General features: G+C 37.3%; 1 protein-coding gene across 1 annotated transcript in view; it reads right to left on the reverse strand.

Moving 5' to 3' along the window:
- The window catches only part of LOC150090808 (uncharacterized), a 791,939-nt gene that overhangs the window by 171,980 nt on the left and 593,836 nt on the right, over positions 1-26,123 (reverse strand). The window contains exon 35 of the mRNA XM_090372970.1: positions 24,990-25,043. Within this exon, the coding sequence (XP_090229096.1) occupies positions 24,990-25,043 (54 nt within the window). The remainder of the gene's footprint in view (positions 1-24,989; positions 25,044-26,123) is intronic.

Here is a 26,123-nt window from a genome sequence, read left to right on the forward strand (position 1 = left end):
TTTTTTTTTTTTTTTGGCTGATGTTGAATAAGCTTACTTTCTGGCATCATATGCCTCTACTAATGTTAATGCTAATGCATGTTACTTTTTAAAAGTTTTGAAGTGACTTTGAAATCACTTGACCTTATTTTTTATGTTTCTGCCATTTATACATTAAGGTAAGGAGAGTGGAAGAGTGATTTAAGAATATTTTATTTTTCATATTTAGTTTCCAAAATTTATGAAACTTGAAATAAAAAAAATTTTGGCCATATTCTATTTTTTTAAAATTAATCTGCTGCTTTTTATATAGTAATGTAAAGCATTTAAAGCATTTTTCTGTATTCCAGGAGCTTGCTTCAAGGAGTTCTCCAGGAAGGAACCCTTACAGCAATGTTATTTGCAGCAATTTTGTTTCCATTCATTATGCAACATTCAAATATTCCAATGATGTGGTTTATTCTTTGAAGATTCCAAAGGGTAGCTCTTTCAGTGTTATAGTCCTTCAACAGTAGTGCAACTTGAAATGTTGCACTACTAGTTTTGCACAAATGCTGCATATTTTTTTGTGTTAACACACCAAAAACCAAATATATATTTTTTCATTATGGCATTCTCTATGAGGATCAGGTGCAAGTGGTTCAGAAACTGAATCTTTTTTTACGGAGAAATGGTTCATGTATATTAGTTATTCAAAGCATAAATTAACCCTTGCCTTTTGGAATATGAAATATAATTATGTACATAATAAAATAATAATTTTCAAGTATTATAATAATCATACAGTATTTTTAATGCTATATGCCTCAAATATATGGCTATGTGTTGGGTTGGACACCTATTCTAAGTTTAGAATATTGGCCTTGAGTGGGGAGTAATCTCAAGGCTGGTATAATTATGACTTTCAGATCAATATTAAGGGAACAACTTGGAGTTGTCCCAGTCTTGAGTAAATGGAGATATAAAATGTTAAATTCCTTTCCTACCTATGTTCAAATTTGTTCATTGATATTCTAGCATCTACCTTCTTATAAGGTTGGTTTTTTTTTTTTAGGAGCATTAGCAATTAGCAACTAAGGCCATATTGCTCCGGGATATGCGATGGTCATTCCCTGACCTTTCCGCATCCTCTGTATTTGGTGGTGAGGGGCTCGAACCCTGGTCTAATCAAGAAGTGTGTGCTACGCACTGCTGCTCCTTCCTACCTGGCTACGGAGGCACCCCTTCTTATAAGGTTAAAATCTGTTGTCCTAAGCTATAATACATGTGCACGAAGCTACTAAATTTCATTCTTTTCCTATAAATTGAGATGTCCTGAGTTGTAATTATAGGCATGTCAGTAGTGACCTTTGGATGGTGGATAATATACACTGTAGGTTTAAGAAGGAATTTCTATTATAGATTTGATAATAAAGGATTTTATATATATTTCTAACTACTTTAAGATTTATATTCCAGATTTAACATTTTTTCCAAATCCACAGTTATTCAGAATTGTTGTATACTCTTTTCAGGAAGCACTTGCTCCTTTTACAAGTGCAGCCACTGGACTCCTCTGAAAACCTTTTCACTGCATTTGATTTGTGCTAGCCATAATGGACATCATTCAAATTGCCTTAACAAACAAGAAGTTATTTATTCTAGCACTTTCATATATAGTTCTGTTTCACTTTAAAAGGAGGTAACTTCCCTATTTGCTCTGATGGCATGAGGATCTTTAGGGATCTACTGGCTTAAGTAAGTATCCCTACCTCCCAATTATTAATACTAATTATTATTAAAAATGTAATCATTTTTGTGCTTGCTTTGAGACAAATATTTTTGTGTGTAATACCAAAATGGTTATCATTAATGATTTACTACTTGTGTTTACCTTTAGAATGAAATATGCAATACAGCAACATGTAATCTTATGCTTAACCCTTCTATAGGTGAATTGCCATCTCTACACACCAGCTGACAGCAGCGATACACTCCCTTCCAGCGACAGCAACTGCGGGGGCCGACAAAGTGCCACAATTCATGGTAAAATGCCTCAGTCCGTTCATCCTCTAACTGCTCAAGTCCATCTTCAACGGAATTCTAACAACAAGAAATTTTCCTAAAGCCTGGAATAGCTACCTTGTCAGACCACATCCAAAAGTTCGAAACCCCACTCTACCCAGGCACCTTCGCCCGATATCTAACTCCTCAACGCTCTTGAAAATCTTTAATGAATCAGATTCTTGGAGATAGGTCACCACAGATCCACTACGCAATCCGAAACCGATCCACAGTGACGAACCTCCTTACAACCATATGTAATATATTGTCCACCTTTGAACAGCAAGAGGAACTCGCAATTAGCATTAGCATTAGTAGAGGCATATGATGCAAGAAAGCAAGCTTATTCAGCATCAGCCAAAAAAAAAAAAAACCCTCTCCCATTTCACCCCTCCGTTCGTTCGAAATACCTGTCCAGTTGAGCTTTAAATTTGTTTAGGCTATCAACTTCAACAACAAGTGATGGAAGTCGGTTCCACCAACCAACCACCCGCTGGCCAAAGGCAAATTTCCGCACATCTATCCGACATCCGTCCTTCCTCAATTTGAATTTATGCCCTCTGAGGTGATTATTCTGAGAAAAATGAAGAATCCCATTGGCATTGAGCATGCTCAAACCATTCAAAGCCTTATACACCTCTATCAGATCACCTCGCCGGTGCCTAGTCTCCAGACTCTGTAATTTGCAAAACTTAAGCCTTTCTTCGTAAGAGCAACCCTTTGTTCCATTTACTAATCTTGTTGCCCTTCTCTGTACCCGTTCCAGCAGCTCTACATCCTTCTTGAAATGAGGCCTCCAGACCTGTATACAGTACTCAAGATGTGGCCTAACCATTGCCTTATACAAGGGAATAATCACCTCCTTATCCCTGCTAGAAAAATTCCTGTATATCATTGACAAGACACCATGAGCTACTCTTGCAGCTCATCTGCACTGCTCAGAGAACTTCATATCTGCCTGCACAATTACCCCCAGGTCCTTTTCATTCTCCACCACTGTCAGTGTAGTACCGCAGAGTTGATACATTGCTCTGGGGTTACTGTTACCCATATGTAGTACTTTACATTTGTCAATGTTAAACTTCATTTGCCACCTCTCAGCCCATCTGTTCAACCTTTCCAGATCCTGTTGCAGCAGCATAGCGTCAGTAGTGTCCTTAACGACCCTGCCAACCTTTGTATCATCTGCAAACCTAGACATTAAACTTGATATCCCATCATCAATATCATTCATATATTGAAGCTGCCTTCGATGCCATCAATGTGTCAGCGCTCCTCCGCTTACTGGAAGACCACTATCTAATCCAAGGTAATATCCTCTGGTTCATAGCATCACTCCTCTATGATAGGGTGCTACAAGTCGATGCCTATGCACAATCGCAGAAGAAGGCAATTTCTGCTGGTGTTCCGCAAGGAGGAGTCCTATCTGGCTTATTATTTACAGTCATCATTGCACTTCTTGTTCATAACAATGAGAAAATCATCACCTATGCAGATGATATAAAAATTCTAACGCGTATTGCTTCCAACAATCACTTTGAAGCTACAGCTAGCATTAATGATAGTCTCATCAACATTGCCTCTTACCTCAAACAGTATGGACTCTTGATCAACCCACAAAAAACAAAACTAATGGTGTTCTCTCTCTCAGACCAACCCCTACAATAATAGCCCCAACACTCGATGGAACTGTAATATCTGCTACTCCTACACATGCGGATTTGGGAATAGTATTTGACCCAAAACTCCGGTTTCGTGCTCATTTAGACAAGTTCACTTCCAGAGCAGCCTCTCTCCGATGGCTAGCTAAACAACAACTAATTTATGTTAAGGAGCAACGTGTAATTAAGAAATTCATCAGAACAATAATCTATTCTCCACTCCTCTATGCTGCTGAAGTGTAGGCATCAGCAGCTACTACAACGAAGAGAAACCAATCCTCACTGCAGAATTCTGGCTACTTAAATGGGCTAACCAGAAAGCTTGTCTCCCACCATAGGAGAGAACTACAGCCTTGGCTACTTCACTGGGGATGCAGCGACTGCCTGATATCATTGAAATACAACGACTGATAGCTACAGTTAAAATGATCATGGTTCAGATCTCAACACTGTCCATTTGGGATTCGTGTTACTGGTGAATACCCAAGCCAGAACTTCGGTCAACCCCGATGCTCTGCTCGAGGAATCGGAGGCTTCATATCTCAGACCGCTTCCTCCCAAACCAAATGCTACTGGAAGTACAGCACCTGGACGCCGACTTGCAGAGGTTTTGCAGCAATAAAACCTACAGGAAAGAAGTGTTAGCAGCTCGCTCCAATCCCAGAATCGAATAAGAAGTTTGTGCGCCATCCACACCATCTGCCTAGCTCTCCTGTGCCACGACAAAATTCGTTTGACAGAGAAGTGCCATTCATGTATATTATATATTTTTATTGTAAATATAACCATACGATGTCACTTGTAAATACAGTTAATACTGTGTAATGACATGTTTACATGCTACATTTTTATTTTTACAATGTGCATTATCCATTATATCGTCTAGGTGGTAGATGACTCTCATCAACCGGTGAAATACCACCACTTTGCTTATTGGAGGCTTGAAGGGGTGGAACCATGTTTAGTCTCTAGAGCTAAGTTCCGGCCAACCCTTCCCTATCTCTTCCATCATGCAGTATGATTGATGATTTTTGAGGTTATGATGAATGTCGTGGCGAGATCCAATATTCCTTACATTTCGAGGGTACAGCTCTAAAATGGTGTTCGCAGGCCGGCCGCTAGTTAGTACACCGGACTGAACCTATTGGTAACTCTCTAGGAAACTTCCGGATCAGCTAGTGTATAATCTTGCTACCTCTACTCTGCCAGATAGTGACTGGAGGGAGTCCGAGTAGTGTGTATGCGGGGAGCATTGTCAAGGCCACGTTATGTCAAGGATCTGGGTATATTCTTACCACATGTACGCCATATCCAAAAATTTCATTACTTCATACAGCATGTCCCACCCACTTTTTCTTACTATTGAATACACCATGAATTGTCAAAATAATAGAGCAAGCTTATCTGCGAAAAGATCTAAACCTCCCAAGGACTTCCTAATTCATTTCACAAATATATGTGGTCTCAATTCTAATCTCAACGATGTCCATTTCCACTTGCAGTCTTCCAAACCCCATGTACTTTTTCTGACTGAATCTCAGTTATCAGTTGATTCAACTACTGCTCATCTCAGATGTCCAAATTATTTGCTGTATGATTCCTTTTGCCTCAAAGGTGGTACTTGTGCATATGTCCGTTCTGATATTCCCTGTCAGAGACTTGGCAATTTGGAATCTCCTCTCTTTGATCTTCTCTGGCTTAAAATCTCTCTACCTCATTGTGTAAAATTCATCTGTTGTCTCTACCGTTCTCCCAACTCCACTAATCACTTGGAGCTCTTTGACTTCCTCTCTTTGCAACTTGACTTTCTCCAGTCCAACTTTCCTAACAGTGAGGTAATTTTCCTTGGTGATTTTAACGTTCACAACTCCAGCTGGCTTCCGTTTTCTAGTCACACCGACCCAGCAGGTCGAGATGCTGAGGCTTTTGCAATTACTAATGACCTAGCACAGATTGTTCATTTACCTACAAGAATACCGGACAATCCTAATCATACAGCCAATACGCTTGATCTTTTTCTCACAAACAACCCTTCTAAGTACAAGGTTGAAGTGAGAGGTCCTTTAGGCACTTCAGATCACAACTTGGTGATTGCCTCTTCTCCAATGGAACCTTTATCTCATGGCTATTCCCAACCTCGTATTGTTTGGCATTACAAGAATGCAAAATGGGATGACCTGCGAGACTTCTTTTTTTTTCCTTGGTCTGATTACTGTTTCAAAACTTCTGATGTCAACGTATGCTCAGATCGTGTCAGTGAAATTATTCTTGCAGGAATGGAATCCTTTATCCCACACTCCACTTTAAAATCTCGTCCTTTATCTAAACCTTGGTTTTCCAATAAATGTGCTAAGGCTGTCCAAGAGAAGAACGTTGCATATCGTAATTGGCTTGTTTCTAATTCTTCAGTTTCATTTTCTGCCTACACCAAAGCTCGTAACAATTGTAAAGCAGTTATTAATCAGTCCAAACTAGAGTTTGAACAGGCTAAGAGTAGAAAACTTGCTTCTTGCCCTAATGGTAGCCGAGCATTCTGGTCTCTTGCCAAAGCTATTGGCCGCAACTTTTGCCCATCTCTGCTCCTACCTCTGTCCAAATCAGATGGTTCTGTTGTCACTTCAGCCAAGGATAAAGCTGACCTGCTAGCATCCCATTTTTCTTTGAGCTCATGTATTAATGATCTTGGTAAAACACCTCCCACCATTCCTAACACGCTTCATTCAATGCCTCCTGTGGTCTTCCGTCAAAAGGATATCAGAAGGATTTTGATGAATCTTGAAGCTAAGAAAGCTCCAGGTCCTGATGGTATTTCTCCACTTGTTCTCAAAACCTGTGCTCCTGAACTTACTCCTATTCTTTGCCGCCTTTTTTCACTTTCTTATTCCAAAGGTGTTTTTCCTTCTGCTTGGAAATTTGCTCATATCCAGCCAGTTCCTAAAAAGGGTGACAAATCCCTCCCATCCAATTATCGTCCCATTGCAATTACTTCTACTCTTTCTAAAGTAATGGAGAAATCAATTAACCGCCAACTCTTAAACTACCTAGAAACCTTCCGTCTGATCAACGATCGCCAGTATGGATTCCGTCAGTGTCGATCCACTGGTGATATTCTGGCTTATGTTACCCATTTATGGACTAATTCAATGGAAAGGTTCGGTGAAACACAAGTAGTTGCTCTTGACATCTCAAAGGCTTCTGATCGTGTTTGGCATAAAGGTCTTCTAAACAAGCTTCCATCTTATGGTTTGCCAACTGTTTTTAGTAATTGGTTATCCAGTTTTCTCTCTGATCGCTCACTGAGGGTGATGGTAGATGGCTCTCTGTCTTCTAACTTCTCCACTAATGCCGGTGTCCCCCAAGGTTCAGTTCTTTCCCCCACTCTTTTCCTCTTGTATATCAATGACCTTCTTCCATTGACTGGAAATCCTATCCATAGTTTTGCCGATGATAACACATTGCATTCAACTTTCCATTTTGAGAAACCTTGTCCAGCTCAATCAGCTTCAAGTTCTCGAAAATCTGCTGCCAATTCCTTAAATGCCGATCTTCAGGTAATTCTCCAGTGGGGCAAAGACAACTTAGTTGATTTCAACCCTTCTAAAACTCAATCTTGTCTTATATCTCGCAAAAAGGATTCTTCTGCTCCTATGCTTATCTTTAGTGACACTCCGATTTCTAGGCAAAATGATATATCTCTTTTGGGGGTTACCCTGACTTCTAATCTCTCTTGGCACAAGCACATTACAAATATTGCTTCCTCTGCATCTAAAAAACTTGGTTTTCTCTTTCGCTCTCGGCGTTACTTTTCTTCCAAACAGCTGCTCACTCTGTATAAATCGCAAATCCACCCTGCCATGGAATATTGTTCCCACATCTGGGGTGGTGCCCCCAAAACCTCTCTCAGGCTTCTTGATTCCATTCAGAAGAGGGCAGTTAGGTTAATTAATGATCCATCTCTAACAGAGTCTCTCCACTTGCTGTCTCATAGATGCACTGTTTCTGCTGCATGCCTCTTCTACAGATACTTCCATGGGCACTGTTCTTCTGAATTGGCTTCTATAATTCCCGCTCTCTCTTTCAAAACAGTCCGAACACGTGCCGCCACCAGCCAACATCCATTTACTGTCCAACTTCAAACCCACAGAACCAACTTTTCATCTTCCTCATTTATTCATTCAACTGCCGTTTTCTGGAACAACCTTCCTTCATACGTATTTCCTGAAAATTACAATCTACAGAAGTTCAAGTCCAATATCAACAAATATCTTCTTTTGTCTTCTCAACCTCCAAGCCAAGCACGGTACTAAGTACTATAGGTTATAATACCTCTCGTGTTTGGGGTTCTCATAAAAAAAAAAAAAAAAAAATATATCCTGATGTGAGCATTATCTATTATCCATGTGTATTATCTAATTATCTATTCTGATGTGAGCCCCTGGCCGTGACGCTCTCTCTCTCTGTGCCTGAATGTTTATAGGCTCCATATAGTTGTTTTAAAATAGGGGTTGGCTCTATGGAGAATTTCTTAATGGAATTTTGTAAAAATGAAAACTTTGTGCATAAATGTTTTTAAATATTAATTTATTCTGATTATGATTTGGTTGCCTAGCATTAGTGTAAAATTAGTGTCAATAAATCAAACTAGAATTTCAAAAAAATAAATTGTAGAAAAATGGTATGAAAATAAACATTGTCATTCTTTTTGAAGCAATAATGTCCTCTACATCTATTTGTGCATCAGAATTTCATTTGAAAGCTAAAATTTGACAATAATAGCTGACAGATGCAATGTACTACTGCAATTTTTAAAGCTATTTTTGTGCTACTATTAAAACTATGTCTACAATTATTTGGAAATACAGATAAGAGATGGCAGAAGGTAATAGACGAACTTCAAGAAAATTCATACATAAATGGATTATTTGAAATGTACTTGAAAAAATATAGATACATGCAGACACCCAGGAGTCCACACAGAAAACCAATAACTAATGTATTGTAGTTTTAAATGTTTTTCACCAACCTTATGTAGAAATAAAACACAAAGAAAACGAAAACTGGAATCTTGATAACTATGTATTTATAATAAGTTATATTTGTCTGTATTTACAATAAATTATATTTAACTTTACAACTAAAATATATGAAATATACATATAAAATATACATTAAAATATACTGGGTTAAGAACAATAAAATACATTAAAATATACTAAATTAAAATCGATAAAACCAAAGCTTTCGAAGGCTCCTGCCTTCTTCTTCAGCGGTATTTTCTTTGTTCTGCGGTGCGTCTTTAAATACCAGCAGGTTCACGGTACTCATCACGTGTTTCATTCCCACGTGTTCCGTTCTCTTGTGTTACGGAATCGGAAGTGGCTCGAGAGTGGGTCATGTGGAACCGTTCATCCCTTCTGAGGATAGTAGCCTCAAAGAGGGGATGGATCCGCATTCCTCTATCTCTATTAATGTTCACTGTGGAACAGATCCGCAAACTCTCAAGCCACTTCCGGTCCCAGAACTTATTCGCCCGATCGGTGATGATAGCCTCGTCCGGGGAGATGTGGTGCTGCTTCTCCCAAAAATGCTGGGCCACGGCGGACTTATCATAGTCTGCACTTCTTATTGCCTTAGTGTGGACTATGGTAAGTCCGCCGTGGCCCAGCATTTTTGGGAGAAGCAGCACCACATCTCCCCGGACGAGGCTATCATCACCAATCGGGTGAATAAGTTCTGGGACCGGAAGTGGCTTGAGAGTTTGCGGATCTGTTCCACAGTGAACATTAATAGAGATAGAGGAATGCGGATCCATCCCCTCTTTGAGGCTACTATCCTCAGAAGGGATGAATGGTTCCACATGACCCACTCTCGAGCCACTTCCGATTCCGTAACACAAGAGAACGGAACACGTGGGAATGAAACACGTGATGAGTACCGTGAACCTGCTGGTATTTAAAGACGCACCGCAGAACAAAGAAAATACCGCTGAAGAAGAAGGCAGGAGCCTTCGAAAGCTTTGGTTTTATCGATTTTAATTTAGTATATTTCAATGTATTTTATTGTTCTTAACCCAGTATATTTTAATGTATATTTTATATGTATATTTCATATATTTTAGTTGTAAAGTTAAATATAATTTATTGTAAATACAGACAAATATAACTTATTGTAAATACAGACAAATATAACTTATTACAAATACATAGTTATCAAGATTCCAGTTTTCGTTTTCTTTGTGTTTTATTTCTATGAAAAACATTTAAAACTACAATATGAACATACCCAACCTCAGAGGCCTGTTTGAATGAACAATAACTAATGACTCGAATGAGTACAATGAACAATTGTACAGAGAAATAGAGTGGGCTAGTAAATCGGAATTTCTTATAATGGGGGATTTTAACTTCCCAGATATTGACTGGAACTTGTGGGTTGGTCACTCACACACTAGTCAGATTATTATGGATTTTTTTGGATGAATGTTTTCTGCAGCAGTATGTTCGAGAGGCAACCAGAGAAAATAATACTCTTGATCTGGTTATCAGCAGTGATCATTCGTGTATTAAGAATTTGCAGATAAAGGGACCACTAGGTGGCAGTGATCACAGTGTACTGATGTGGGATTTACTTAAAGATTTAATTACCATCAGGGGTAAAGGAAAGGGCTTTTGCTTCCGTAAAGGTGAGTACAGTGGTCTCCGACAGTTTTTAAATTCTGTACAGTGGGACCAACTGACGATGTTACCAACAGTAAATTCTATGTGGGAAGCATTCAAGGAATTAATCGTGGATGCTACTAAAAGTTTCATACCTATTAAGAAATACTGTTCAAGGTTTAGGCCTAAATGGTTATCTAATGTGAACTAATGAGACTCATAACTGAGAAGAAAAATGCATGGGATGCATATAAATTATCAAGCGACTCAGAAGCCTATGGCAGATATAAGCTAGTCTGTAATCAGGTCACAAAGGAGGTTAGGCAGGCAGGCGAAGGCAGATTACGAGAAATCCTTGGCAAAAGATGCTAAGAAAAACAGCAGGGATTTCTTTACTTATACAGTATAAACTCTAAAAGGAAGGGGATGAATCTGAGTGGTCCACTTGACATCGATGGTTCGACTGTTGATTATCCTGCTCAGATAGCAAACAAACTGAATGAGTATTTTGCATCTACATTCACACATGAGGAATTATTAAAGTTTGAAAATGGCAGAAGGTTATCAAATTGTAGCAGGATACTTAATGATTTTGAAATAACTGAAAGCAAAGTGGAGGAGAAATTGTTGAAGTTAAACATAAGAAAAGCACCTGGGGTGGATGGGATCTATCCAGTTATATTAAAGGAGGCTGCAAAGCAACTAAGCAAACCCTTAGCCATAATTATGAGAGTGCCCTTGGACTCAGGGGAGGTTCCCACAGACTGGAGATGTGCAAATGTATCCCCAATTAACAAAGGGGGATTGAAGGGTGACACGAGTAATTACAGACCAGTTAGTTTAACTTCTGTTCCGGGTAAAATAATGGAGTCACTGGTTAAAGATGCACTGCAGGATCATCTAGGCAAGACTGCAGCAATAATTCAGACACAGCATGGGTTTGTTAAGGGAAAGTCTTGTCTGACAAATTTGATAGGATATTATGATGTGGTTACAAAGGAACTGGATGCAAAAAATAATTTTGATATCATATATTTGGATTTCAAGAAAGCTTTTGACACTTTTGCGCATAGAAGACTATTGTACAAATTGGAACAGAATGGTATTAAGGGTAAGTTGCTACAATGGATAAAAGGATGGTTAAGTGGGAGAAGACAGAGGGTGGTAATTAATGGGTGCTGCTCTTCTTGGACTAATGTTATTAGTTGAGTCCCACAGGGTTCGGTGTTAGGTCCACTGTTGTTTTCTTATATTTATCAATGATATTGATGAAGGTATATCAGGCTTAATGTCGAAGTTTGCAGATGATACAAAGGTTGGCAGGATTGTTAATGACAGTAATGGCAGTGTGCTACTGCAACAGGATCTAGATAATTTGGGCAGATGGGCTAAGAAGTGGCAACTGAAGTTTAACCTTGACAAATGCAAAGTACTGCATATGGGCAGAAGTTACCCCAGAGAAACGTACCAACTGTGTGGTACTACACTTAAGGTGGTAGAAAATGAAAAAGACCTGGGAGTAATTGTGCAGTCAGATATGAAGTTTTCTGAGCAATGCAGACAGGCTGCCAGGGCAGGTCATGGGGTTTTGTCAATGATATATAGCAATTTTGCTAGCAGGGAAAAGGAGGTGATTATCCCTCTGTATAAGGCAAATGGCCACGACTTGAGTACTGCTTACAGGTCTGGAGGCCTCATTTTAGGAAGGATGTTGATTTACTTGAGCGTGTACAGAGAAGGGCAACAAGATTGGTGAGGGGAATGAAGGGATCCTCTTACCAAGAGAGGCTTAAGTTCTGCAAATTGCAGTGGCTGGAGACTAGGCACCTGCTCGGTGATCTGGTTGAAGTGTATAAGGGCTTGAATGGGTTGAGCATGCTGAATTCTAATGGGATCCTTCCACTTGTTCAGATTACAAACCTAAGGGGGCATAAATTCAAATTAAGAAAAGACAGAGGTAGAATAGATGTACGGAAATTTGCCTTTAGCCAGCGGGTGGTTAATTGCTGGAACAAACTTCCATCTGTCGTTGTGGAAGTTGATAGGTTGAATAAATTTAAGGAGGAACTGGACAGGCATTTGGAGGGAATGGTGTGATTTGTTTTTTTTTTTTTTTTTTTTTTTTTGGCTGATGCTGCATAAGCTCATACACTTGCTTTCTTGCATCATATGCCACTACTACTACTACTACTATAAGAGATGGCAGAAAGTAATAGACGAACTTCAAGACAATTCATACATAAATGGATTATTTGAAATGTACTTGAAAAAATATAGATACATGCAGACACCCAGGAGTCCACACAGAAAACAAATAACTAAATATGCATTTGTGAAAAGGTTAATGCATAAAGCACATAAGACTACAATATTGCATTCTGTTGTATTCATAAATATATTTTACACTACATGATATCTCAAACTACAAATGGCAAAAGTTAATATTTCTGTTTTTCTCCAATGGGAAATACATGAAAATTGATAATAACTAGTGCTCTTTATTCCACTTCATTGTTAGAAAAGCTGTGATAATTTTAGTCATGTTATTTTCAATGTATTTTTGGAATGGCATTGCACTACAGCAAATGTTTATTCTATTCTATTCAAGTCATGCTGTTTGTTTATTTATGTAATGATATTTTAAAAGAGAGAAGAAAAATATGAGAATGTACTTATGTACAACAGTGAGATGGTGCATTGTACTTATGGTATATCCCTGCAAAAAGTATCTTAACAACCCAAAATATTAGAATCATCGTGTAATCAGCAATAGTATGCAAATATTTCTATTTTATTTCTTTTATACATGAGATGTCAGGAAGAATTGTAGCAGAAAACAAAGCCTATTAAATGAATTAAATGAGTTGTGGTGTTATATATCATAATAAATCTTTTCGGAACAAAATGCAAAAATATCAAATGATGTTTGCTTCTCTGAAAGTACCAAGTCATTCAACTGAAAACTGCAAAAGTTAAATAGTTGCAGTTTACAAACAACAAGAAACTATGCATGTCAATCTTTAATGCAGACCCCATTATGTTTTGATACTCTTCCTTTAGCATTACACTAATACTTGGGTTCCTTAGAGAAGAAGTTTTGTGGTTGCTGCTGAAGTCATTCGTAAACTGCCATCCCAACCTCTCATCTGATGAGAAGTGACATTCTCTTAGTGCATCCTTTAGTGGTCAAAAATGGTGATAATTGCATGGAGTTTAGTCTGGTGAATATAGAGGATGGGATAATAGTTCAAACTTCACCTCCTGTATTTGATTCACTATTGAATTATTGGTGTGTACACAGGTATTATTATAAGTAGGAACACACCTGAGGGTGACAAACCACACATTTCTTTCAAATTGCTGACAATAAGTGGTTCTCTTTCAGCCTGCCCAACATTTCAATTGGCTAGAATAATATGCCCTGAGATGCTGATGCACAGTAAAATCAAGCAGCCATTTTTTCTCTCTCCAAATAATGCTCCAGAATCACTCCTTTATGATCCCAGAATATGGTGAGTTACACTTTCCCAGCTGATGCTTGGGTATAGACTTTCTTTGTATGCCACAACTCTGAATTTGTGCATTTGCTTTCTGGTATGTAAGAGTGCACCAGGATTCATCTCTAGCAACTATGTTTCTAAGAAGGCTTCTTTTTTTCACTGTCCTCTGTGCCAGCTTCATCAGCACAATATATCATAGTTTTCTACTTGTTTAGAGAGGCTTGGGTTCAATTTCTGTCAATAACTGGCAGAATTTCTAAAATCCTCTTCAACTAAGGTCATAGTTAGCCAATCTTAGGTGAAGGGAGTATGGTTCTTCCATGAGTTATTCCAGGTTTTTCAGCATGTAAAATGTGAAAATTGGTCTGTGAACACCCAATATATACACATAATACATACATTTATGAGGGCATGCTGGGGTCATTAATAACAATATTATTTGTCTCCTTTACATTCATGCAGTCTAAAAAAAGCACAGAATGCACACACATTAAGTCACTGTTCCTCCAGTTTTGATGTTAAATTTTAGGAGTCCATCCAGCACATTGTTCCTCCAGTTTTAATGTTAAATTTTAGGAGTCCATCCAGCACATACTTGTGCTGAGGGTGAAAGTGATTCTTTCACTACTTCTATTAGAATAAGCATTGGCCTGGAGCAAGGGGTGCTGGGGTTTTCAGGGACTGATGGCAGTCATCGTGAAACAGGTGGGTATGTGGGATGTGTTAGGGTAAACTAAGAATAAGAATAGGTGCATGTATACTTGTGTGTATACCAATGCTAGAAGTATAGTAAATAAATTTGATGAATTTGAAGTGTTAGTCAAGACATCAAAGGTATTGTTGGGATATCAGAGATGTCGTGTCACACAGATATTAGGAATGCAGAATTGGAATTTGGGGAGTACAATGTGTACAGAAAGGATAGACAGGATAGGAAGGGAGGAGGTGTTATGCTGTTTATTAAGAAAAACATAAAATCAAAAGAAGTGCATCCAGTTGATATAGATGAACAGTGCACTGTTGAGTCAGTTTGGTGTGACATAAGCACTGCGAAAGCAAAAATAAGAGTAGGAGTGTGTTATAGGCCTAATGACTCAAATGAGAACAATTGTACAGAGAAATAGAGTGGGCTAGTAAATCAGAATGTCTTATAATGGGGGATTTTAACTTCCCAGATATTGACTGGAACTTGTGGATTGGTCACTTGCAAACTAGTAAGACTTTTGTGGATTTATTGGATGATTGTTTTCTGCAGCAGCATGTTCGAGAGGCAACCAGAGAGGGTAATACTCTTGATCTAGTTATCAGCAGTAATCAGCAGCATTAAGAATTTGCAGATAAAGGAACCACTAGGTGGCAGTGATCACAGTGTACTGATGTGGGATTTACTTAAAGATATAATTAACATCAGGGGTAAAGGAAAGAGTTTTTGCTTCCGTAAAGGTGAGTACAGTGGTGTCAGGCAGTTTTTAAATTCTGTACAGTGGGATCAACTGACGATGTTACCAACATCAAATTCTATGTGGGAGGCATCAAGGAATTAATCGTGGAAGCTACAAAAAGTTTCATACCTATTAAGAAATATTGTTCAAGGTTTAGGCCTAAACGGTTATCAAATGAACTAATGAGACTTTTTACAGAGAAGAAAAATGCATGGATGCATATAAATGACACAGAAGCCTATGGCAGATATAAGCTAGTCTGTAATCAAGTCACAAAGGAGGTTAGGCAGGCGAAGGTAGATTTCGAGAAATCTTTGGCAAAGGATGCTAAGAAAAACAGCAAGGATTTCTTTACTTATATAAACTCTAAAAGGAAGGGGATGAATCTGATTGGTCCACTTGATATCGATGGTTCGACTGTTGACGATCCTGCTCAGATAGCAAACAAACTGAATGAGTATTTTACATCTACATTCACACGAGGAGTTAAGGTTTGAAAATGCCAGAAAGTTATCAAATTGTAGCAGGGTGCTTAATGATTTTGTAATAACTGAGAGCAAAGTGGAGGAGAACTTGTTGAAGTTAAACATAAGAAAGACATCTGGAGTGGATGGGATCTATCCAGTTATATTAAAGGAGGCAGCAAAGGAAGTAAGCAAACCCTTAGCTATAATTATAAGAGCATCCTTGGACTCAGGGGAGGTCCCCACAGATTGGAGATGTGCAAATGGATCCCCAATTCACAAAGGGGGATAGAAGAGTGACACGAGTAATTACAGACCAGTTAGTTTAACTTCTGTTCCGGGTAAAATAATGTAGTCACTGGTTAAAAATTCATTGCAGGATCATCTAGAGAAGACTGCAGCAATAATTCAGACACAGCATGGGTTTGTTAAGCGAAAGTCTTGTGTGACAAATTTGATTGGTTACTATGATGTGGTTACAAAGGAACCGGATGCAAAAAATAATTTTGATATCATATATTTGGATTTCAGGAAAGCTTTTGACACTGTTGCGCATGGAAGACTACTGTACAAATTGGAGCAGAATGGTATTAAGGGTAAATTGCTACAATGGATAAAAGGATGGTTGAGTGGGAGAAGACAGAGGGTGGTAATCAATGGGTGCTGCTCTTCGTGGACTAATGTTATTAGTGGAGTCCCACGGGGTTCAGTGTTGGCTCCACTGTTGTTTGTGGCTCCTCCATAGCCAGGTGGGCAGGAGCAGCAGCAGTGCATAGCACATGCTTCTTGATTAGACTGGGGTTCGAGCCCATGATCACCAAATATGGAGGATGCGGAAAGGTCAGGGAATGACCACTGCATATCCCTGGAGCAATATGGCCTTAGTTGCTAATGCTCATAAAAACCAAATAACAAAACAAACAAACAAAACAGTGTGGGCTGAAAAGTTTGGAATATCTCTCACAGAAAAAGCATACTCCCTTCACATGAGATCAGCTAACTACAACCTTGAATGAAGGGTTCTTTAGAATTCTTCCAGTCTCCGATGGGATTCAAAGCCAATTCTCTTCAAATGAGTGATAAAACTACTTTCACTTATTCTCACTATACTCCTATAGAGGATGTACAGTGAAGCACTTTTCTGTCTGAAAGATCTAGATGAAGAAGACAACAGAAATGGGCTTAAGGGAACTGAACTTTGCCAAATAGCAATGTCTTCACATGGGTCCATTTTGTTCAAATGTAAATACAGAAAATAAATAAATATAAACAAGAACAGCATTTTCTGTGTAACTCACCAAATCTTGAACGATGGAATTTTTTCCCTTTTTCTGAGGGTAAAACAACTGCTGAAATGTTGTTCAACTATACTGACAAAAAGTAAATTGCAGGAACGAAAATACTAAAGACAGTGATACAAAATGGTTTCCTGAATGTTTCAACAACTTCACAACCACTGACAAAAAAATTTTTTTTTTTTTTCTCAAGGATACTACATGGAAACAACTTTGTTTAAAGGTATGTATATTCACTTATTTTTGGGAGAAAAAAATAAAAATACTGAAAACTTCTTGAATGCAATAATCAGTGAAACCAACACCATGCTAGTTATCCAAAGTGCATTATCCATGAAATTTTTATGTAATAGACAAATGTAAAACCATGCCTTGAATGCCCAAAGTGCTATCTGATCAAAAGAAATGTTCTTACTGAACCGTTACCAAAAATGGTAAACAAACGTTCTGGAAGATTCAGAGAAATTTCTCACCCTTTCAAGGTTTTATAAAGTGACTAGTGCCTTTACACCTGTGCAATAAGCATTACATGAAAAGGGTCCCCTTACAGCAGAAGTGAGAAATTCAAACCCCTCATCAACTTCATCAATATCAAACGCTTTTGCAACTATCATAATAGTAGTAGTAGTAGTGGCATGTGATGCAAGAAAGCAAGTGTATGAGCTTATGCAGCATCAGCCAAAAAAAAAAAAAAAAAAATTCCCTCCAAATGCCTGTCCAGTTCCTCCTTAAATTTATTTAACTTATCAACTTCCACAACGACAGATGAAAGTTTGTTCCAGCAATTAACCAACCACTGGCTAAAGGCAAATTTCCGCACATCTATTCTACATCTGTCCTTTCTTAATTTGAATTTATGCCCCCTTAGGTTCGTAATCTGAACAAGTGGAAAGATCTCATCAGAATTCAGCGTGCTCAACCCATTCAAGGCCTTATCCACCTCAATCAGATCACTGCGCAGGTGCCTAGTCTCCAGCCACTGCAATTTGCAGAATTTAAGCCTCTCTTCATTCCCCTCACCAATCTTGTTGCCATTCTCTGTACACGCTCAAGCAAATCTACATCCTTCCTAAAATGAGGCCTCCAGACCTGTATGCAGTACTCAAGGTGTGGCCTGACCATTGCCTTATACAATCTTTGTGTTTCTTAACAAACACCATAACCCATCCTCCCTTCCGTACACAATGTACTCCCCAAATTCCAATTCTGCACATCTTATATCTCTGTGATACCATTTCTCTGATATTCCACAATATCTGCATTTGATATCTTGACCAGCACTTCTAATTTATCAAATTTATTTACTATGCTTCTAGCATTGGTGTACATGCAAGTATACCTGCACCTGTTCTTTTTCTTAGTTACCCTAACAAAGCCCATGTATTTACTTGTTCCATGCTGACTCCCAGCACTTTTGAAATCCCCAGCAACTTTCTCTCTAGGCTGCTGCTCATTCCCATAGAAGCAGTGCAAGGATCATTTGCACCTCTGCATACAGCTACTGTTATTCTTTCCAACCCATCTAACACTGCCTTGATATCATCAGCAAATATTCTTGCAATTATTTGCAAATATTCTTGCAAATAAAATACTCTTCACACATTTGGGAAGGCACCCCAAAATTGTGACCTCTTCAGAAGATACAGTATGGTTAAGTTAATCGGTGACCCATCTCTCACAAAATTTGTCTGTGACATCTTTTGTCACTGGGGAATTCAGTTTTAGCTACATGAGTTTCCTACTAATATCCATGAGCATCTGTAATTACACTACTTTTAAACTAGTTGGAACATGTGCAGCAAATAATCCCAAATTCAGGGAAACCAACAGCAATTTATGCTAGTTGGTTGATGCACACTGCTGTTAATTCAATGAGTTTAGCTAACTGCAGACTTACTGAATTAAGATTTCTAGCTCTCCATTCATTTTCTCTGCTTCCACTCTTTGGACTACTTTTCCTTTGGATGTGTTTTAAGAAAATTACAGCCTAAGAAATTTGAGTCCAAACATCAACTCACTAAAAGTGCTAGATGATCACATAAGCCATAAGAAAAGGGAACATGTCATTTCAGTTAATCATTAGTTGCTTTTAGCTTTCCTTCAAGCAGCTATCACTGTTTAAGATGTCATTTTGATTATTCATAATATCATTGTGTTTCTTCTTTCCTATGAAGGATAGCTGATTATACTATATGTACTTTTCATATTCTACGATATGAAATATTCTTAGAATATGAAAAGGACTTTCATATTCTTACAAATCAAGTGCTTTATTAGGGGGGAAAAAGTAGCAGAGAGATCTCCATACTTGTTTTCTTTTCTAATTGAAACATTGGCTTGAGTTAGGATACCACATGCCTAAACTAGGAGGAGGGCCCATGTGCCGCAAATGGGCCATCCTCCTTAAAAAGATTTTTCATTTTAAGTTATTCAGAATTTTGTGATCTACTTGATCACATGCATTTATTTAAGATTTGGGTATTTCTCATTGTGTTAACTGTACAGTAAACACTTGTATTAATTTTAGCAAAGATTTATAGTATTGTTATTTCTTTATTAAATTTTTAGCTACAGCTTATATTTTCGGTACTTACCTCTTAATCCGTAAAGTTAAAGACGTGGATTCAAGTAAGGTGAAAGGAATTAACAATTGCTGAAATTAAAAAAAATACCCAAAGAAAGGAAAGAAGTGCATGACTCTTTTCCCAGGTTGTCATATATAAATAAGCAGGGATGTAAGTTAAAAACTAAAAGTCTTTAAACAAGACTGTCAAGAACATCATAAGTTGGTTACATGGCGAAAAGAAGTTGTGGACTTTTTATAGTGAACTCAACTCACAGGCTGCATCATTGAATCACATGTAGGGAAGTTACGTTTCTTTTCCTTTCTTTTCTTCCTTAGAGCATTTTTTAATTTCAACAATTCTTAATTATTTTCACCTTACTTGAATCCACATTTTTAACTTTACAGATTAAGATTTGTTTGTTATTGTTATTTGGTTTTTAGGAGCATTAGCAACTAAGGCCATATTGCTCCGGGATATGCGGTGGTCATTCCCTGACCTTTCCGCATCCTCCGTATTTGGTGGTGAGGGGCTCGAACCCCGGTCTAATCAAGAAGCCTGTGCTACGCACTGCTGCTCCTTCCCACCTGGCTATGGAGGCGCCCACAGATTAAGAAGCAAGTACCAAAAATATAAGCTATAGCTAAAAATTTAATGAACTGTACAGTTCATTAAATTTTTAATTGCTTTAATGATAAACTGATGTTTATCATTAAAGCAAGATTCAATTGCCAACTTGGCTGCATCGACTTGTTCTTGACCAGACAATAATAACTATTAGCATTATTTCTGTTAAAATGTATTAGTTGAACGACCATGATATCAACTTTAGCATTCCTTTCATATCTCTTACAGTAGGCAGATTATAATATGCTCTGACAGCCTTTTGTGTTTGGGTTTACCATATAAAAAAAAAAAAAAAAAAAAAAGGTACATTCTGAGTGGTACTTGAACAAAGAAAATTGGACTGCCGGTCATGAAATCTAATAAAGTAATAAAAAAAAAAAAAGTGCCTAATGCTTGCAAGAAACATATCTACTACAGCTGTGCGTGGAGTGGGAATAATTGGAGAAACTAACAAAATACAGTACCATTGATAAAGTAAAAGGAGGGAGTGTTGCAGAAACCTACAAAGGAAGTTATAAAAATCTAATTAAATTTACAAGACTGATGTAATAATTAGAAAAATTAATACACAAATTAATATAAAATATATATGTTAATTTACAAATTAAGAAAAAAACTATAAAAATCTTTACACTGATGAGACAGAAAAGAACAAAATTATAATATACATAAAGTCAATTAAAATACAGTAGAAGCCATTTATTTGATATGATCAAGACCAGTCAGTCAGTTAATTGAAAAAGGAAGGTAGTATTATTAGTGCAAATGATTTGTTATTTGTTATTTGGTTTTTAGGAGCATTAGCAACTAAGGCCATATTGCTCCGGGAATATGCGGTAGTCATTCCCTGACCTTTCCGCATCCTCCGTATTTGGTGGTGACGGGCTCGAACCCCGGTCTAATCAAGAAGCGTGTGCTACGCACTGCTGCTCCTTCCCACCTGGCTACGGAGGCGCCCTAATGATGCAAGAAAGCAAGCCTATAAAGCATCACACACAAAAAAAAAAAAAAAAAATCCCACATTACTTATCCCTACAATAATTTGCTTAGTTCTTCCTTCAACGTATTCAAACTACTCACTACCACAACAACAGAAGGAAGTTTGTTCCAACAATCAATCACCTGATGGCTGAAGACAACTTCTGCATATCTATCCTGCAACCATTCATCCTCAATTTGAATTTATGTCCCCTTCATGCGTACAGTATGAGCAAGAGGAAGAATGCCATCAGCATTGATCTTGCTCGGTCCATTCAACCCAGCAGCATCTGCTAGGACCTGACAGGTGCCTCTCCAAAATAACTGCTGTGCATTAATTGTTTGTGCAATGCGATAGCTGAAACTTTTCAGTCAAACTTTCATTTGAGCACTTTTGGAAGTGAACAATTATTATTTACATGGAATTATGTGTGTGCAAAGAACCTGTTGGGTCTTATACAAGACTTTGCTATTTTTGCTTCAATGTGCTAGTTGAAACTCATTTGCTGGATTAACTGATGTCCCCTCTTTGTTTTATGTTTAAAGAAGAAGCATCAGTTAATCCAACAAATCAGTTAAACAGAGGTTGGTTAAGATGGCTCCTACTATAACATTATAATATAATAAAGCATGCAGGATATCTCTGTTACAGAGTTAAAACTTTAATAACACATTCAAAATAATGAATTCTTAATTGCTCCTTTAAATAAACAAAACAATCTGATCACAAAATGGAAACTTAATCAGATTTAGATATATAACAGAGTACTAACTCCCTCTTCCCCTTAAACGAATCATTAAAAAAGCAAAATACCAAAATACAACAGAAATAGCTATAAAAAGAACCAAAAAATCTTAGATATTATTCTTGCACACAATTATTGGGAGTTTATAGATTTTACAAAAAACATGTAGAGTTGTTGAGGAGGAAGTGATAAGATTCTTCACAAAATACAGTAGGAAAAGCATGATGCCTAAGGAATGGAATAATGCAATCATAATTCTGTTGCAAAAGAAAGGAGATAAATCAAAAATTGGAAATTATAGTCAAATTAGCTTGTTGTCCCACATCTACAAGTTGTTCACAAGGGTCATTACTTACAGATTAGAAAGAACACTTGATGAGAATCAACCGAAAGAGCAAGCTGGCTTTAGAACAGGATTCTCAACTATGGATCACATTCATGTAATATCACAGCTAATGGAAAAAGCAAATGAATAAAAAACACCATTATGCCTGGCATTTGGAAGATTATGAAAAGGCATTTGACTCCATACAGCATAAGACAATGTTTTGGGCACTGGAAAGACAAGGCATAGATACCCCATATATTATGATTTTGAAGAAAATATATGAAAATGCTACCTCCTTTATTAGACTAGACAAAGACAGTAGTAAATTTAAAATTGAGAAAGGAGTTCAACAAGGAGACACCATATCTCCAAAGTTGTTTACTGCTGCCCTTGAGGAAGCTTTCAGAAGATTGGACTGGTCGCAGAAATGAGTTAATGTGAATGAAGAGTACCTAAACCATTTACAATTTGCAGATGACATTGTGGTCATAAGCCACGATTCCAAAGAATTAGAGGAAAATCCTAATCAGTTATGCAGAGTTAGGATTTCAAATTAAAGATGAATATGATTAAAACAAAAGTAATGATGAAGAAGTATACCATAGGAAGGAATATAATCATCGAAGAAGTAAAAATTGAAAAGGTGGATTCATATATTTTTCTTGGACAAGTCATTAGCTGTAGGTCAAGAGAAGAATAAATTTCGGATGGATAGCATTCAGGAAATATAGTCACACACTGAGGAGCAATATCCCAATTTGTCTGAAACAATAAAATAATGAACCAATACTCCCCACCATGACATATGGAAGTGAAACTTGGGCACTCACCAAAAATATGGAAGAGAAGCTGAAAAATGCACAGGAAGAATGGAATGAATTACATTAGGAATCAGACTGTTCAATAAGAAGAGAAACACATGGATTACACAGAAAACTCAAGTAAAAAATACATTCTTATCGAAACTAAAGAACTGAAATGGACGTGGGCAGGACACATAGCTCAAAGACATGATGACAGATGAACTAAGAAAATAACAAAATGGTACCCAAAAGGAGCTAAAAGAAAAGTGGAAGACAACAAGAGAGAGAGAGATGGTCAGAAGAGATTCAAGAGTTCGTGGGCAGTGAATGGATGGATGGCCATCACAAAAAACAGAAGGAACTGGAAAGTTGCTGGAGAGGCCTTCATCCTGCAATGGATTGAAAATGGATGATGGTGATGATGTAGAGTTGCTGTTGTGATAAGGTGTACACTCTGTATAGACAAACTCTGTCAGAGTGAAATAATTAACATTATGACATCAACATTATCCACATATCAAATAGTATACAAACATAATGTGATTTCTTCAACTCCATAAAAAAAAGTACTAAACTCCTTGAAGAATTAAAATTAGTAATTTTAAAAAAATCATGAAAAGAAAAGACATTCTACTCTAATAATTAATGATATTATTGTTTGTAATATGCTAAATATTATGAAGTACAGATCAACCATCACTAATCCGGCAGTGTTGGGTCCTGTGGGGTGCCAGATTAGTGAGTTGTCGGATCACCGGTGGTTATTTTAACACATACAGTTTACCCAACTCCTAACCACCTCATCCTATCTTTAACATGTTGACTGCCTAGCTAAAAAAATTCCCCAGGGTCCAAAAAATATTTAGCAAATAATTTGAGTAGTAATTCTAAAATAAATATTGTAATGTCAGTGTTGCTGTTTTTTCACTTAAAATATTGAAAAGAAAAAAAAAGTCTTTTTTTATGTTGCATATATGTGGCCGACGTGGCTCAGTAGGTTACTTTATTTCTTGAGAAGCCATGTCGGCTACAGCGTGATGCTATTACAGCATACATAAGAAGGTTGTTTGTGATTAGTTTATTGCATGCGCAGTGAGTGCTGCAATAAAACTAATTGCAATAAAGTAAACTCTCAAACGTCGCAATAAGTTTGTCAGTATTGTTAGAGATTTTGTGAAAACAAGTTTGTTAGCACGCTGTATTATCCATCATATTGTGTTGTGTTTTTCCACAAGTTTGTACAAGTATGTTGTAAAAAAAATCTAAAAAGGAATGGCTAAAAGAAAATTACTAAAATAAGAGGAACTGAGAGAAACTGCTGGAATTTACAATTATGCAGAGTTAAACTTCTCACAGACACACCGCTGTCGAGTTTTTTCAGAAGTTCAACTTCATCTGTTATGGACAATGTACAGTGTTTGCACCACGAGAGGCACTTCCTTTATGCATTGGAATAAAGGCTGGGGCTAAATGTGAGCAGGTTATAATAATAAATACAGAAAAACAAGTGGGAATAACTTGCCAGTGTTTACGAGTTCACACCAACAGCTGATGCTGCAACCAACGCCACCAAAGCAGTAGCGGCAGGCTGGAGCACCGACATGGGAAATTTGAAATTACGTTCGCAGAAATTATGTCCGAATTAGCAATGGAACAGGATTACCGGTGGCCGGATTAGTGATGGTCGACCTGTATCTTTAATTTATTTTATGAGCAAATGCATACAGCCATATGAGGTGTCCATATAAAATGGACAGTCATGTTTAAACACTTCACAATACAAAAGTTGACTATTCAATTTAAACAAAATGAATTTTTTAAAATATTTACTCAATTCATATTAAAAAATAATAATAAAACCACAAAAGTTACATATTAGAAGTTATATAAAAGTACTGATTACTTTTTTCCCTTCTTCTCCTCTTGGTCCTTTGGTCCCTCTTAGGCCAGGTAAACCCTGAAAATAAAAAATATTACATAATTTATTCAGATTATATATAAATTTTTTAAAGCAATTTACAAAATTATTTTTTTGTTGTTTGATATCCTTAATCTTAACATCATCTGTATATGTACCTACATGTACTTCTTAAATAATAAGTATAACAAGGCACATTTAGGTTTAGTATTAGAAACATAATGCAAGGAAGCAAAGCTTATACAGCATCTGACAAAAAAACCCATCATTTCCTTATTCCTTCCAACATTAGGCTTAACATTTGTTTCAACAATCAATTATTCTTTTGCTTAATGTGAATTTCCACACATCTATTCTGCAACATTCCTTTTGTAATTTAAATGTATACCCCTCCCTTATGCTTTTCATCTGAGAAAGAGTAGAGCTGCCATCAGCATTTAATTTTCTTAACCCTTTTAAAGCCTTATACACTTCAATTAGATCACTATGCAGATGCCTAGTTTCTAGAGACTGCAATTTCTTGGTAAGAATATCCTTTTGTGCCCCAAACTAATCTTGTTTCTCTCCTCTGCATCCTTTCCAACAGATCAATGTCCTTCCTAAAATGAGGTTTACAAACCTGTATGCATTATTCTGGATGTGGTATGACTATCACCATATACAATAGGATAATCACCTCTTTATCCCTGATGAAAAAGTGCCTGTACATCATTGACAAAAACCACTTGCTTGCACTGCTCGTAGAATTTCATACTGAACTGTAAAATTAGCCATAGATCTTTCTCATAGTCTACTAAACAGATTGTGGAACTATCTAGATGTGGGGTAAGTCACTCTAGGATTACTACTATCAAAATACATTACCTTGCATTTATCACTGTTAAACTTTATCTGCTATTTTCTATCCCATTTTCTGAGTTCATCTCAATCCTCTTGAAGTAGCATCCCCTAGTTTTAATATTTATTAAAACTAGTGAAGGAGCCCCAATGTTGACCCCTGTGGAACCACACTCATAACGTTATTTCAAGAGCAGTGGCCATTCATAACTTCCCATTTATAACCATCCCTTATTGAATGTCATCCTGGGAGTATGTGGATGTTGTATCAGATCTATTGCA

The sequence above is a fragment of the Mastigoproctus giganteus genome, chromosome 1 (assembly GCF_048544385.1).
Source record: "Mastigoproctus giganteus isolate SK-2022 chromosome 1, ASM4854438v1, whole genome shotgun sequence".
Lineage (NCBI taxonomy): Eukaryota > Metazoa > Arthropoda > Arachnida > Uropygi > Thelyphonidae > Mastigoproctus > Mastigoproctus giganteus.